General features: G+C 41.0%; 1 protein-coding gene across 1 annotated transcript; it reads left to right on the top strand.

Moving 5' to 3' along the window:
• The first annotated feature begins 189 nt into the window (after positions 1-189).
• On the top strand, positions 190-11,475 carry arl6ip1 (ADP-ribosylation factor-like 6 interacting protein 1). The gene is made up of 6 exons (XM_067616208.1): positions 190-356; positions 2,131-2,264; positions 2,885-3,004; positions 6,070-6,187; positions 7,109-7,193; positions 10,296-11,475. Exons 1-6 carry the CDS (start codon positions 321-323, stop codon positions 10,412-10,414), a joined length of 612 nt encoding a protein of 203 aa, XP_067472309.1. The 5' UTR covers positions 190-320; the 3' UTR covers positions 10,415-11,475.
• The last annotated feature ends 1,251 nt before the right edge of the window (positions 11,476-12,726 follow it).

Below are 12,726 nucleotides of genomic sequence, written 5' to 3'. Positions count from 1 at the left end.
AATCAAAAGTTAGTACATTCAGGGTCTATTAATTTGTAAAATTGTACAAATTTCAGCAGTTATTTTTAGATAAACTAGTCTTTGCAGTGCGAGCAGAACTTATAACAAAACGACAACAAAACTACATTTCCCAGAATGCTGCTGGCTGGTTGTGACGCAATTTTTTGAGATAAAAACATCCTGCCAAAGTTCGACCGTTAGTGACGCTGAAGCCAGTCGAGCAGGAGGCGTGTGTGCTGCTGCTCTGCGGGCTCGTTTCCTCACCGAAAAACTGCAACGAAACTCACAATAGAAACCTAACCGACGCTGGTTTAGTTACGATGGCTGACGGCGACAACAAAAGCGCAAATATGCTAGTGAGTATTAACCTAACCCTGTTTTATTATTACCAGCGAATTTAAAGGACATTGCTGCGGGTCTAACGTTAGCGTAGACTGCTAATCTGGCGTGTTCACGCAGTCGAGGGGGGCCTCTACTTGTTGGTTATATTATTTAATGATACATCCGTCAGAATGATCGGTTGTGACGGTGACCGTTGCTACCGTTAGCTAGCTCCCCAGCTAGCTAGCTAGTTAGCTGGTTTAATACGCCTTCACCAGCACGACGCTGAAGTTGGCTTCTGTTTCGTAGTTAAGTGGAAAATAACGTTAAATAACGATATTATAGGCTGATTCTCTGTTTTTGCAACACCTTTGGAAAATATTAGAAATCGTAGCAAACGCCTTAACGCTGTTTAATTTCACTTTCAGATTTGTGAAACCTTTTTATTTTGTGTTTGAAAACTGAAAAAGGGCGATTTCACTGAATACTCTACATAGACCTGTCGAATCTGGATTTTCAAATCCCCGTGTTTTAATAGGTCTCTGGAGTCTCCTTGTTAATCTAGTTCAGATTTGACAAATCTAAGTATAGTGGTTTTAAAAATCTGGATCTGTTTTAATGTGATCTGGATGCGTAAAAAAACGCGGTGAAATCGCTCCTTTTTCTGTAGTCACAAGCAAAATAATCTGAAATAGGGTTTAAACAACGTTAAGGCTTTTTCTACGATGTCTAACACTCTTTCCGAAGTGTAAATGGTGCGAAAACGGAGAATCAGCCGCTAAATATCATTATTCATGCTTCCCCTTAACGTTCCCCTTAAAGACGAATCGGAAGCTAACTTCCGCGTCGTCGCTTCCCCCTGTAACCTTGCTAGCAGGCTGCTAACGGTTTCAACTGTCGTACCTGAGCTTGAAAAGCAGAAATCGAGCTATAATGACATTTCCCCTCGACGTAACCTGATGCTATACTATCATTTTCTTTTCTCTTGCATGGAGGCACATGCTGTGTGTTCGTACGAATAATGGAAAATGCAGATATCGTTGTCTTGCTTATCGCTAAAGGCACACACCCTAGAACAAGACCCGAGACTTCAGCAGATCGTTACTCCTAATTTCGGTCTGCGTTGCAACACACTAAACATTAGCAGAAAATTTCCACAAAGATCTGTGACCCGACAAACCCCGCATAAGTCGATATCTGGCCGAACAAACAGACTTGTCACGAACCGGTTGATAGATTTTAAATCAAGATCATTCAAGAAACGCCTTATTGGGGCTGCAGCTAAAGTGTTTTCAGTATCGATTAATCTGCCTTCTTATTTCTTGATTAATCGATTAATTGACTGAAACAAAAGATATTCAACCTGCTATTGTTAAAAAACAAGGCAGCAAATCCTCACAATTAAGCAGCTGAAACAGGGAAATATTGGAGCTTTTTTTGCCTTGAACAGTAACTTAAACAGTTAATCAAGTAATTATCAAAATGGGTTATTTTCCTGTCTATAGGGTAATAGTTTCCACTTTACTTTAAATGATAGATAATGTATGTTTGCCACAACTTATGCAGATATTAAGTTCCCAATTATTTTGAAGGTGATTACAGTATGGAGTTAATGAAGGTTATCTAGAACGGCTGTATGTCCCAGGAGGAGCGCTCGTCCTTGATTTCAGAAGAGACATCCATGTGCTTCATTTCATGAAGCTGCTGCAGCACAGACATAGTTCACCATCACATTAAACTGATATTTGTATAGATTTGAAGTGAAGTAACAGACAGGTCAGTAAGGTGGTTGTATAATCTTGTGCGCAGGCTCAGGAAACGGCCCAGCTGGAGGAGCAGCTGCAGGGCTGGGGTGAGGTGATCCTGGCCGGGGACCGCGTGCTGCGCTGGGAGAAGCCCTGGTTCCCTGGAGCCCTGATGGCCGCCACCACCCTGATCTTCTTGTGAGTCCATTTTACCGTGTGCTGAGTCAGAGTTACACACACACACACACACACACAGAGCTGGGCACATATTTGGCATAGCGCACATTTCATCCCTTTAAGCAATGTTACAAAGACAAGAAGCTGCTATAAAGTGGTTCAAAATAGTCCACAGGTTGGATGGAATTAGTTTTAAAAGACCCAGATTGAAGGTTTTGTTAAGCTTCTCTGTGTTTTTTGGAAACACTAAGCCTGAAGAAGGAAACAATGTGGATTAAAACAGATTAGATTTTGTTCAATGAGCTTAGGTTGCAACATTCTTTGGTGTGTCAGAGTATTTCTTGAATAACAGGTGAATAATCCAACAGGAACATAAAGAGCACTAACAGGCTGTTTCTGTTTGGTTACTGAATGTCTTTTTGTTAACATACTGCATTCCTACTTAATCTAACGCGCACACTCTCCTCTTTATCTCCGATCTACTGTCAGTGTTTTTAATATCACATCTCCAGCGTGCATGTGAATGAACGACAGACTTTCTCTCAATTCATGCGTGAATAATTCAAAACGCTCCTTGTTTCCAGTGTGAGCACGTTTTTAGTGAAACAGGTTTTCTAACCGTCTGCTTCGTCTTCCTCCAGGATGATTTACTACTTGGACCCATCAGTGCTGACCGGACTCTCCTGCACCGTCATGCTGCTCTGCCTGGCCGACTACCTGGTGCCCACCCTCGCACCCAGAGTCTTCGGCTCCAATAAGTGGTGAGAGCCCGGAGACGCGAAAGTGCCATTAAATAGCTTTTTCCATCACACCATAAAGTCATATTTATTCCCTGCCAGTAAAAATAAGTTCTTGTTTTGGCTCTTAAAGGGGTTTTTCCATGTTTTGTGAGTTTCTGCTTAGTTGTAGAGTTTGATAGTGTCCCAGTCAGCCCACTGTGTTTGTTTTTATTCAGTGTATTCTGGCAAAGCTTGATGAGATAAATCAGTGACATTCTTCACTCAGACGTCAACGTGAACCTTTCCAACACCTGCTCAGACAAATATATCACCTACTGGGATGTCATTGTTCTACACTTCTCACCAACATTGGTCTAGAAATACACTTTGAGGAGTGAGAGAGGCTTTAAAATGTGTGTCATCAAGCTTCAGTCAGACTTATTGTTTTTGAGAGATCATGTTGATGAGTTATTGGTCTGGATCTCAGGAGGAAGGATCAGTCAAATCTCAGTGGACAAAATCTACCAAGAACAAGATCTTGTGCTTTCTTTACAGGCCTGAGATGAACACTGACAGTTAGACCAACATACAAAGTCCCTTTTAGACGAAATGGCACATGATACTTTTCCACTTGTTTCACACATTCTCTGCATGACATAAAAACGCAGACTGGAAAACAACTTGAACCAATTATAAAGAGAGAATATAGAAGCAAACGTCATGGAGTGAAGCTGGAGTTCGTTAGTCAGTGTTAGTCATTATTAAGGCTGCAATTAATGATTTTTATTATCAGTTCATCTTGAATCAAATCAAAACTTTATTGTCCACCTTTTGTTGCATAAAAGTAGAAATTCAGCTCGCAGCGTGATGATCAATATCACGTCATTTCTAAAAAAGAAATGAATAAATTGAAGAAGTAAAGTCATTGATTACTGGCCTCTGTAGCGTCTGCCTGAAGGAGGGAACTGAAAGTGATGATTCATGGGATGAGTCCTCGTCGTTGAACTGCTTGGTCATGGTGTTAGTAGTGTCAGTCATAGTGGAAAGATGTCACGTGTTTCCTGACGTTGCACTGCCAAGTTGGACTATTCTGGAGAGTTTGGCCTTGGTTTTGACCGTCAGGTATTCAAACCAGGACACAATGTTGAATGTAAGAACGCACTCTGAGGGACTGATACTCTGTTTAGTTCCCAAAGTTTGTGCAACAGAAAGAGTCTTTCTGCCTGTTATTTTTTATCTTTTTGTCTGTGAAATGTGAGAAAATAGTGAAGAACGCCTGTTGTCAAAGGAGACGTCTTCATTTGTCTTTTGTTTGACCAACAATCATAAACCCAAAGAACATCAGATTATCATCTTTGACATTGAAGAAGCTGAAACCAGCAAACATTTGGCACTTTTGCTTATAAAATGACTCAATTATCAGAATATTTGCTGATTCATTTCTTTTTGTTGATGCATTAATGGACCAATCGTTGGTTGGAGATTGTTGTGCTGCTCTTTGGTTAAAGAGACATTTCAGTATGAGTCTGTTGGAATCGAGGAGTCTTCTGGTCATTGCAGAAGCGTCTTTTTGCTGTTCCTGATATGACAGAGTGGAATCTGAAACGGCTCCTATAGTGAGTCCAGCTTCTTCATGGAGCTTTGACATTACACAGTGCTCAGCAGACGGCCCCTTGACTCAGCTCTGTGCATTTGATGATGAGAACCAGACACCCAGGACAGGATAGAGTAACAGGCTGCAGTTGGCACAGCGTGTTGGACGTCTGTCCTCCAAGCGGATGCCTTCAGCCTCTCAATATATATAACCCTGCATCAGCAGAGCATGACTCGCAGCCTTTTTGCACTGCTGCACATTCCACAGGCAGCAGGTACGCTCGGCCCGCTCAGTAAAACGAGTGTATCATTTAGATAAATAGTCATGAAGAGTTTTCACGGTGTCTCTACACGTTGTGTTCAATGGTGTCCTGGAAGGTTGAAAGCAGCAGCAGCAGCGTGCTGACAGGGTTTAGTTATGGAGGAAATGAGCTGGGGGGATGGGCACCGACTCACACTGCAGCGTTTTGAAAGGCAGTTTTATATTTTTAGACTGAGGCCAGGAAAGTGTAGCTATTGATCTGTAGAGTGTGATTTATTCTTCACGGTGATACCGTGGCTGCTGCTTACTCACGGCGCCTGCAGCAGAGTCAGATTAAAGCAGCAGGTTTAACGGGGCTCACGGGCCCCGTCTGGCTCCCTGACAACAAGGACTGAAATAGGGAATGATGGCTAAGCAGAAAAGGAAGGACGCTCCTCGCAGCTGCCTCTCTTCCCTCCAACAGTCACCACTGACAGTGTGTTTGATCCTTTTAGTCTTACAGCACGTTAACATTCAACCACATTCAACCACATTCAACCACAGCCTCACCAGCTCTTCATCTGGGCTTCCGTAGAGGCAGCGGCTTTCCACTGTCACTGAGGATGTGGAATAATCATGGCAACTAACAATAATCTTCACTGTGGATTCATCTGCTGACTTTTTCAATTAGTTTTGTCTATAAAATGTCAGAAAAAGTTTTCTGTCAATCAATGAATCAACTAATGGTTGCAGCTCTAACAAATCTATAATATGTCAGAAAAAACCCCAAATAATCAGTTTACTATAATAGACGAAGAAAAACATTTCTTCACATCAGATGTGCTTAAAAATTACATAAACGATTAATCTGTTATTAACAAAGTTAATTTATTGCCAAGCTGCTTATCAAATGAACATCTTCTCAGCTGTGATGGAGATGATACAGAGTCACACAGTGAAGGAATCTGCTGATCTTTCTTTGTCTTTATTTGGTGAAGATATTGAAGCAGCAGCAGCTTCAGTCGTCATGAATGAAGGAACGTTTATATATCTGACACTTTTTTTTTTCTCTCGGGTATAAAAGAGCAACTAACAAGTGTTGATGTGACAAACCACACTCTGCTTATCTGCTTCCTCTCTGTGATGTTTTAAGTGTTGAATAATTGTCAACAGCAACATGCTTTTTTGGCCTTTTGCCTCCACTGAACGTTTGCCAGGAATCTTGCGCTTCCTTGTTTGAGTTGTTTAATCGACCTCTTCGTCTCGTCTGCAGGACCACCGAGCAGCAGCAGCGTTTCCACGAGATCTGCGGTAACCTGGTGAAGACTCAGCGTCGCGTGGTGGGCTGGTGGAAGCGTCTCTGCGCCCTCAAAGAAGAGAAACCAAAAATGGTAAAAATCTAAATGTTAAATGTGACTGATTCCGTCAGTAACAGCTGGACGTTACTACTGTACACATGAAGCTGCAGAGACACTTCCTGTCTGTTTTATTACAGTGGAGAGCTCTCTCTCTCTCTCTCTCTCTCTCTGCTCCAGATATAAATACTCTCAGCTGATTTGGTTTTGCTGCTCCACTTAGCAGACCTCTAACTGGGTTACAGGCTGCGTTAACCGGGTTTCTCACCGCATGCCTTCAACACTGCTCCACACACTCGCATCACATTCACTGACTCAACGACAGCTTTGTTGGCTCTAGGGATGGGAATCAAACCGTCCGATCCATCAGAATCATATTCCTCCGACGTTATCGATTCCTCGATGACGGGTCATGTGACGTTGATGGAAGAGGGCGGTGCAGCCTCCAGACTGTCTGCAGCACAAACACACTAGACTTATCTCATTATACATCTTCAACAAGGGCAGCGCTTATAAACGTGGTAAATAATGACCTGTGAAGTCTGCTGTGAACTTTCTACAGCGAACTGCAGCAGTAACCAATCAGATGAGAGCAGCTGACCAACACACACTGCAGCATTAAACACATTACACCAACTCTGAGGTCAGACAGAGAGAATAGAAAATAACTCTGCTCCACTGCTGCAGACGTGATGTTAGCTTGTTGTTCTCATACCGACAGCAGACTGTAAGATGCTTTCAAATGAACACAGTGAACTTCTGGCTGCCAGTTATGTTTCATATATTCATCAGCAGGCAGTAGAGATGATAAAACTGATCAGGAATCAATAAAGAATCAGAAGCAGAATCGATGATGGTATTGATTCCCATCCCTGGTTGGTTCCTTTGATGTCGAGTGATGTTGAAGTTCGTGTGTGTGTGTTTGTGTGTGTGTGCGTGTGTGTGTGTCCTCCGCAGTACTTTGCCTCAGTGATCAGCAGCCTGTTGGCCGTCGCCTGGATCGGACAGCAGGTGCACAACCTGTTCCTCACCTACCTGATCGGTGAGTATATCACAACATACAGTCATTTTTTTCTACTCCTGCAACGGTTGAAATGAGTCATGTTCTCCAGGTTGAACACGTTTTGTTTTTACTTGTCTAGACAAGATAAATGTGGAGGGTTTAACGTAGTAACGGCACCGTCGTGTGAACAAGCAGCAGCAAGAAACCAGAAGGTTTCCATTATAATCAAACTGCTGCTGTTGTTACTACCAGCGTCCGTCAGCGTCCGACGGGTTCTTGTGTGTCCTGCTGCTTGTGCCGACTGTTCTCACCCACACAGGAAACACTTCATCAGATAAGATGTTAACTTCTGAAATGGGATAATTAATCGTGTGGAATGTCAGAGACGTTTTCCACACAGACGCTTTCTTTTCTTTTCACTATATTAACAATTTACATTCATTTCACTGAAGAAGAAAACAAACGTCTACGTTTCTCTACTGTCTTAATGTCCATGTTGTTAGTAGAGAAACATTTCTCCTGTTCATCTGAGAATAATCTCCACCTTCATCACATGACTACATTTATTCATTGAGTCTGTAAAGTTCCATTTTTATACCTTTTTCTTCAGTTCTTCTGTTAATAATTCAAAATACAACGTTGAACATATTCTGCTGAAATAAAACAACAAGCAGAATAAACTGAGTTCAAACATTTGACTTCATTCACAAACAATGTGAAACAACATAGTTTGGTTTTATATGAAGCTGTAACTAACAACTATCACCTGGATTTAATTATTGATGAAATCGATGGGGTTTTTTTTCCAACCAAAAGTTCAAAGCACAAAGATTTAATATCATCAATAAAAACATCAAATCCTGCCGTTTGAGATGCTGGACCTCAGCAATGACTGAAACCATTAACTGATGATCAGAATAGTTTCAGATTAATTGATCGTTTCAGGGGTAGTTTTTTACATTGATGCCACCGATCATCTCTATGGATTACTGAGTGGATTGAATATGAAGATCAGATCATCAATATGAGGCCGGTCTAGAGAGCAGCTGATCTCTGACGATGTGACGACATTCACTCATGACTCTGCAGAAACAGAAACAGGAAGCTCTGCTCGTCTTTGTCATCAGCTGTTCTGCTTCTGCGGGGTGACGAGACAAACGCCGCCATTCAAGTGATTTCAGTGTCTCTCGCTGCCGTCGGTGTCAGCAGTTTGCAGCGGAGTGAGGAGACTGGCTGTTCCAGGTCACATGACCTCGGTACCAGGAAGTCAGCTGATTCTGGGGCTGTGAGTCAGAAATGCAGCAGTAACATAGATCGATACCTGATCCCTGAGAAACTAGACAAAAAAATTCCCTTCATTATTAATGACCTGCCTCGGGGGGGGCGGAGGAGGGTGGGGGTAGGGGGGGGGGGTTGTGCTGCAGGACGGGACTAAAATGTGAGAGAGAGCAGTGAGAGCTGAGATCGTCTCAGTCTTTCTGTGAATCGTCACATAAACGGAGGACAAACCCTCCTGTCAGCCGCGGAGCTGCACAGCGGCGTCGCCTCGGGCAACGCCACAGCCTGTGATCCAGCGAATCAGCGGCTCTGCCGGCCGCGTCAGAGCCAATCATCAGTTAAATAAGCTGAGACATGTCAAGCATTCATCTGACAGTGAAAGCATGAGGCAGAGGGCGCATGACTCCCAACAACAAAGTCTTCTTTTATCTTTTCATCTGAGATCAAGTTGCTCTCGAGGCTCGCTCACTTCTCCAGCTGCTTTCATGTTTCTGGGCCTTTAATTACAAAGTGTTATGAATGATTTATATATTTAAAAAAAAAAATGCTTCCTGTTCTCCAGCCAGCCTGCGTCTGAGCAGGTGTCACTCAGACCTTCAGCTCAACCAGTCCACTGAGGTTTAAGAGTTTTCTTCTTGTTCCTCAGCGTGACGTCGGAGGCCAGAAAACCTCCTTTTGATAAGAAAATGAGGAGTTATGTTTTGTGATATGGCGTCTTATTTTGTCAGTTGCCTAGCAGCAGTGTTCTCATGATAAACAAACACATAATTACATCATGTGCTCGGCTTCCTTTTGTCAAAAACAAGTTTGTTGTGAAGGCAGCTCAGTGTTTCTGGAATTAGTAAATTTATTCCAGAGTATAAATCAGATGTAACTGCTGGATATTTCAGTGATGACAGTTGGTTCTTCTTCTCCTGAACTTCACTTTTACTGGTTTGTTTCAGAGTGACACAGATTTTATGACATGTAGCTCATGTTCCTGTTTTGTACCAGTCACATTCATAAACACGTCTCACAGCATATTACATAAGATCATCATACACAGTTCAGTCATTATCACAGTTCAGACGCAGGAGATTCAGCAAGTTTTCACCTTTTGCACACGTTACTGTAGATTTAATCTAAATGGATAAACTTGTTATTGAGTGTCGATCGATTCGTCAAAAACAGCAAAGTGGAAACACGTGTTTGACGTTTTTTGCAAATGTTTTAAAAATCAAAAGTGAAATCTTGATTCATAGGAGTGATGGATTAATGGACCGTTTGAGCCGGAGGTGATTTATTGTTGCACTTCTAGACAGACGAGAGGAAAACAGTGACGATGACACAGAACAGATCATTTCTACAGTTTATCTCACAATCGCTGCGACAGAAGAAACATTTATTGTCTGTTTATAACTTTACAGAGATGTGAAATCCTGTTTAAGCATCTTTATAAACCTTCAAACTCCTGCATCTGTCACTCAGACTGGACTTCCTGGATTAGTTCATTGTTTCATTGATACTTGAAGCTCTTTGTGTTTTGTTTTGGGTTTTTTTTTTTTTTTTTTTTTGAACACAAAGCTGTTTTGGTCTGAACTCACTTCTCTTCAGTCGGGATCAATTCAGTAACTTTATTTGACCTCCTGCCTGTTAAATCTTCACACCTCCAGTTTGTTTGCTGAGATAACGCTCATCATCATCATCATCACCATCAGTGTTGTTTTCACAGGCTGTGTAGGAGTTCCTGTGATGAGTAAACAGGTTTAAATATATCCCTGACAAATTCCCCTTTTTAAAATATGAATAATTAAATGTTCGGTACTTCGCCTCCATGTTTGACAGCCTGTTTGTTTGTTTGTTTTTGCTTCCTCTTCACCGCAGTGAGCTTCCTGCTGCTTCTGCCCGGCCTGAACCAGCACGGCATCATCTCCAAGTACACCTGCATGGCCAAGAGGGAGATCAACAAACTGCTCAAACAGAAGGAGAAGAAGAACGAGTAAGAAGAAGAACGCGTGTTTGGGATGAAGAGGAGGGAATCTCTGAAAGTTAAAACCACACAACACGGAACGGAAAGTGGAAGGAAGTTTGTTTTTGAAGAAAAAAGAGAGAGAGAGAGGAGAGCAAAAAGATGTCTCCTGCTTCCTCGCTCATTGCCACAGAGCAAAACACACCTTTTTTTTTTTTTTTTTTTTTTTCCCCACCACACACATTGGATAAGTTTCATTTCTCCTCCCACTCTTTGACATTTCAACCTCACTTGATTTACCATCATTTTATTTTATTTTTTTTTCTTTTGAATTGATCTGCCATGCATGCAGCCGCCACATGAAGGTTATCTGATGTTGCCACGAGTTCACACACACACACACACACACACACACACACACACACACACACACACACACACACAGTCTCCCTGTGACATGTACGCACAGTTGAAATCCTTCTGTTTCTTAGTTTGAGCGTGCTTCGTTTTAAAGATGTCAGTAATGCTTTTAAGCCATTCCCTCTACTTAGACAAAGTGACTACTGAGCAGTTTTTGTAGCATTACTGCATCATTTTAACCTCACATAGATTCCTTCAGTATTTTGTCTTTTTGTTTTTTCAGGACAGTTCTTGTTACAAATGAAGAGGTACTTTTTTTTTTTGTTTGTTTTTGTTTTTTTTTGCTTCTTCTGCTTTGGTTGTATTTAAATATAGCGCTGAAAACAAAACTGGATTCAAAGCAGAGCTCGTCAGGAGTGAAACTGTTTCTAGATACAAGCCTACTGCTGTACCGCTGCTAGCTGGACTCTGTGGTCTCTTAGCTCTTATACGACCCCCCCCACCCCCGCCCCCCCCGCCGCAGTGTTACACTGGTGTGGGCCGTCTCTGTGTAAATATGACTCTGTTCCTGTCTGTCATCCTTTTTTTTTTTTTTTTCTCTGTTCCTGTTATTTATCTGCGTCTTTTCCTCCTCAGTCTCCTCATTTCTGGTCTGATCACTGTCTTTCAACTCATTTCATTATATGTGTTTATTGGACATCTTTATGAAAATGAATAAAGTTCGATTTAAATTAATTTTCACGGGACCTTTTTTTTTTGTGTGTGTGTAGTTTATTTTTAGATGAGTGTTGTGGTTGAGCAGCATGAAAACATCAAAACACTTCAACTGAAGTACAAATAGTCAAAAATAGAAGAAATTCATTTAATTCCATACAGACAGCTGTAGTAGAGCTGTGGAGCAGTTTTTCAATGAGCAGGTCGCTGTATTGTTTCTCATGCGATGCAGCAGTAAAGGCCATGAAGAAGACTGCAAGATGGTAAACAATGTCAACAATGCAGCATTTAAAATACTTTTATGAGGAAGGAAATGGATTCATCACGTGTGTTAGAGCACCAGGATGCACACAGTGAGTCACAGTGAACAGGCCTCAGTTCACATTAATTACACTTTGAATCCTTGAAGTGACAAGAAATACTAGTGAAGTGGTGATCTGACCCGAGGATCACAACGTAACTAAGTACATTTACTCAAGTACGTAAGTATGATTTTGAGGTACTTGTACTTAAGTATTTCTATTTAATGCTACTTTATTCTTCTACTTTACTACATTTATTTGACAGCTTTAGTTACTTCGCAGATTCACATTAATAACAAATATGATCAGTAAGTACATAATGATTTATTATCAATATAAAGTAATGACACATGAATCCATTGTTATAATCCCATAAATTAATAATCATTCTGCATAAGGGATATTTCTACTTTAGGTACTTCTGGTAGATTCTGATGTTAATACTTCTGATTTAAAGTAAAAGTTTGAATGCAGAAGTTTCTGAAGTATTTCTACATTGTGGTTTTGCTTCTTTGACTGATGTCAAATATCTCAGTCGAGTTATAAGATGTAGAGATGCTGCTGTGGAATGAACCAATATCCTTCAAACTGTTGACCTTCCAGCAAATGCAATAAAGTTGCATTTTTACTATGATGGTGAAAATTGAAGCTTTGCTCAAATTTTTTGCTTGATGTAGTTAAAGTATTGCAGTAAAAGTACATAAGTATTATGAGCTTGATGTAGTTAAAGTATTGCAGTAAAAGTACATAAGTATTATGAGCTTGATGTAGTTAAAGTATTGCAGTAAAAGTACATAAGTATTATGAGCTTGATGTAGTTAAAGTATTGCAGTAAAAGTACATAAGTATTCTGAGCTTGATGTAGTTAAAGTATTGCAGTAAAAGTACATAAGTATTCTGAGCTTGATGTAGTTAAAGTATTGCAGTAAAAGTACATAAGTATTATGAGCTTGATGTAGTTAAAGTATTG

Source organism: Thunnus thynnus, chromosome 17, assembly GCF_963924715.1.
Source record: "Thunnus thynnus chromosome 17, fThuThy2.1, whole genome shotgun sequence".
Classification (NCBI taxonomy): Eukaryota; Metazoa; Chordata; class Actinopteri; order Scombriformes; family Scombridae; genus Thunnus; species Thunnus thynnus.
Note: the sequence above shows the minus strand (reverse complement) of the source record. Positions and strands in the feature narration are given on the sequence as shown.

What these genes read in the sequence shown, in the direction of transcription:
- arl6ip1 (XM_067616208.1), top strand. Translation starts at nt 321, where the DNA reads ATGGCTGACGGCGACAACAAAAGCGCAAATATGCTA. An exon ending in ACAAAAGCGCAAATATGCTA is followed by an intron (nt 357 to 2,130) that starts GTGAGTATTAAC and finishes TCTTGTGCGCAG; the next exon opens with GCTCAGGAAACGGCCCAGCT. An exon ending in GTCTTCGGCTCCAATAAGTG is followed by an intron (nt 3,005 to 6,069) that starts GTGAGAGCCCGG and finishes TCTCGTCTGCAG; the next exon opens with GACCACCGAGCAGCAGCAGC.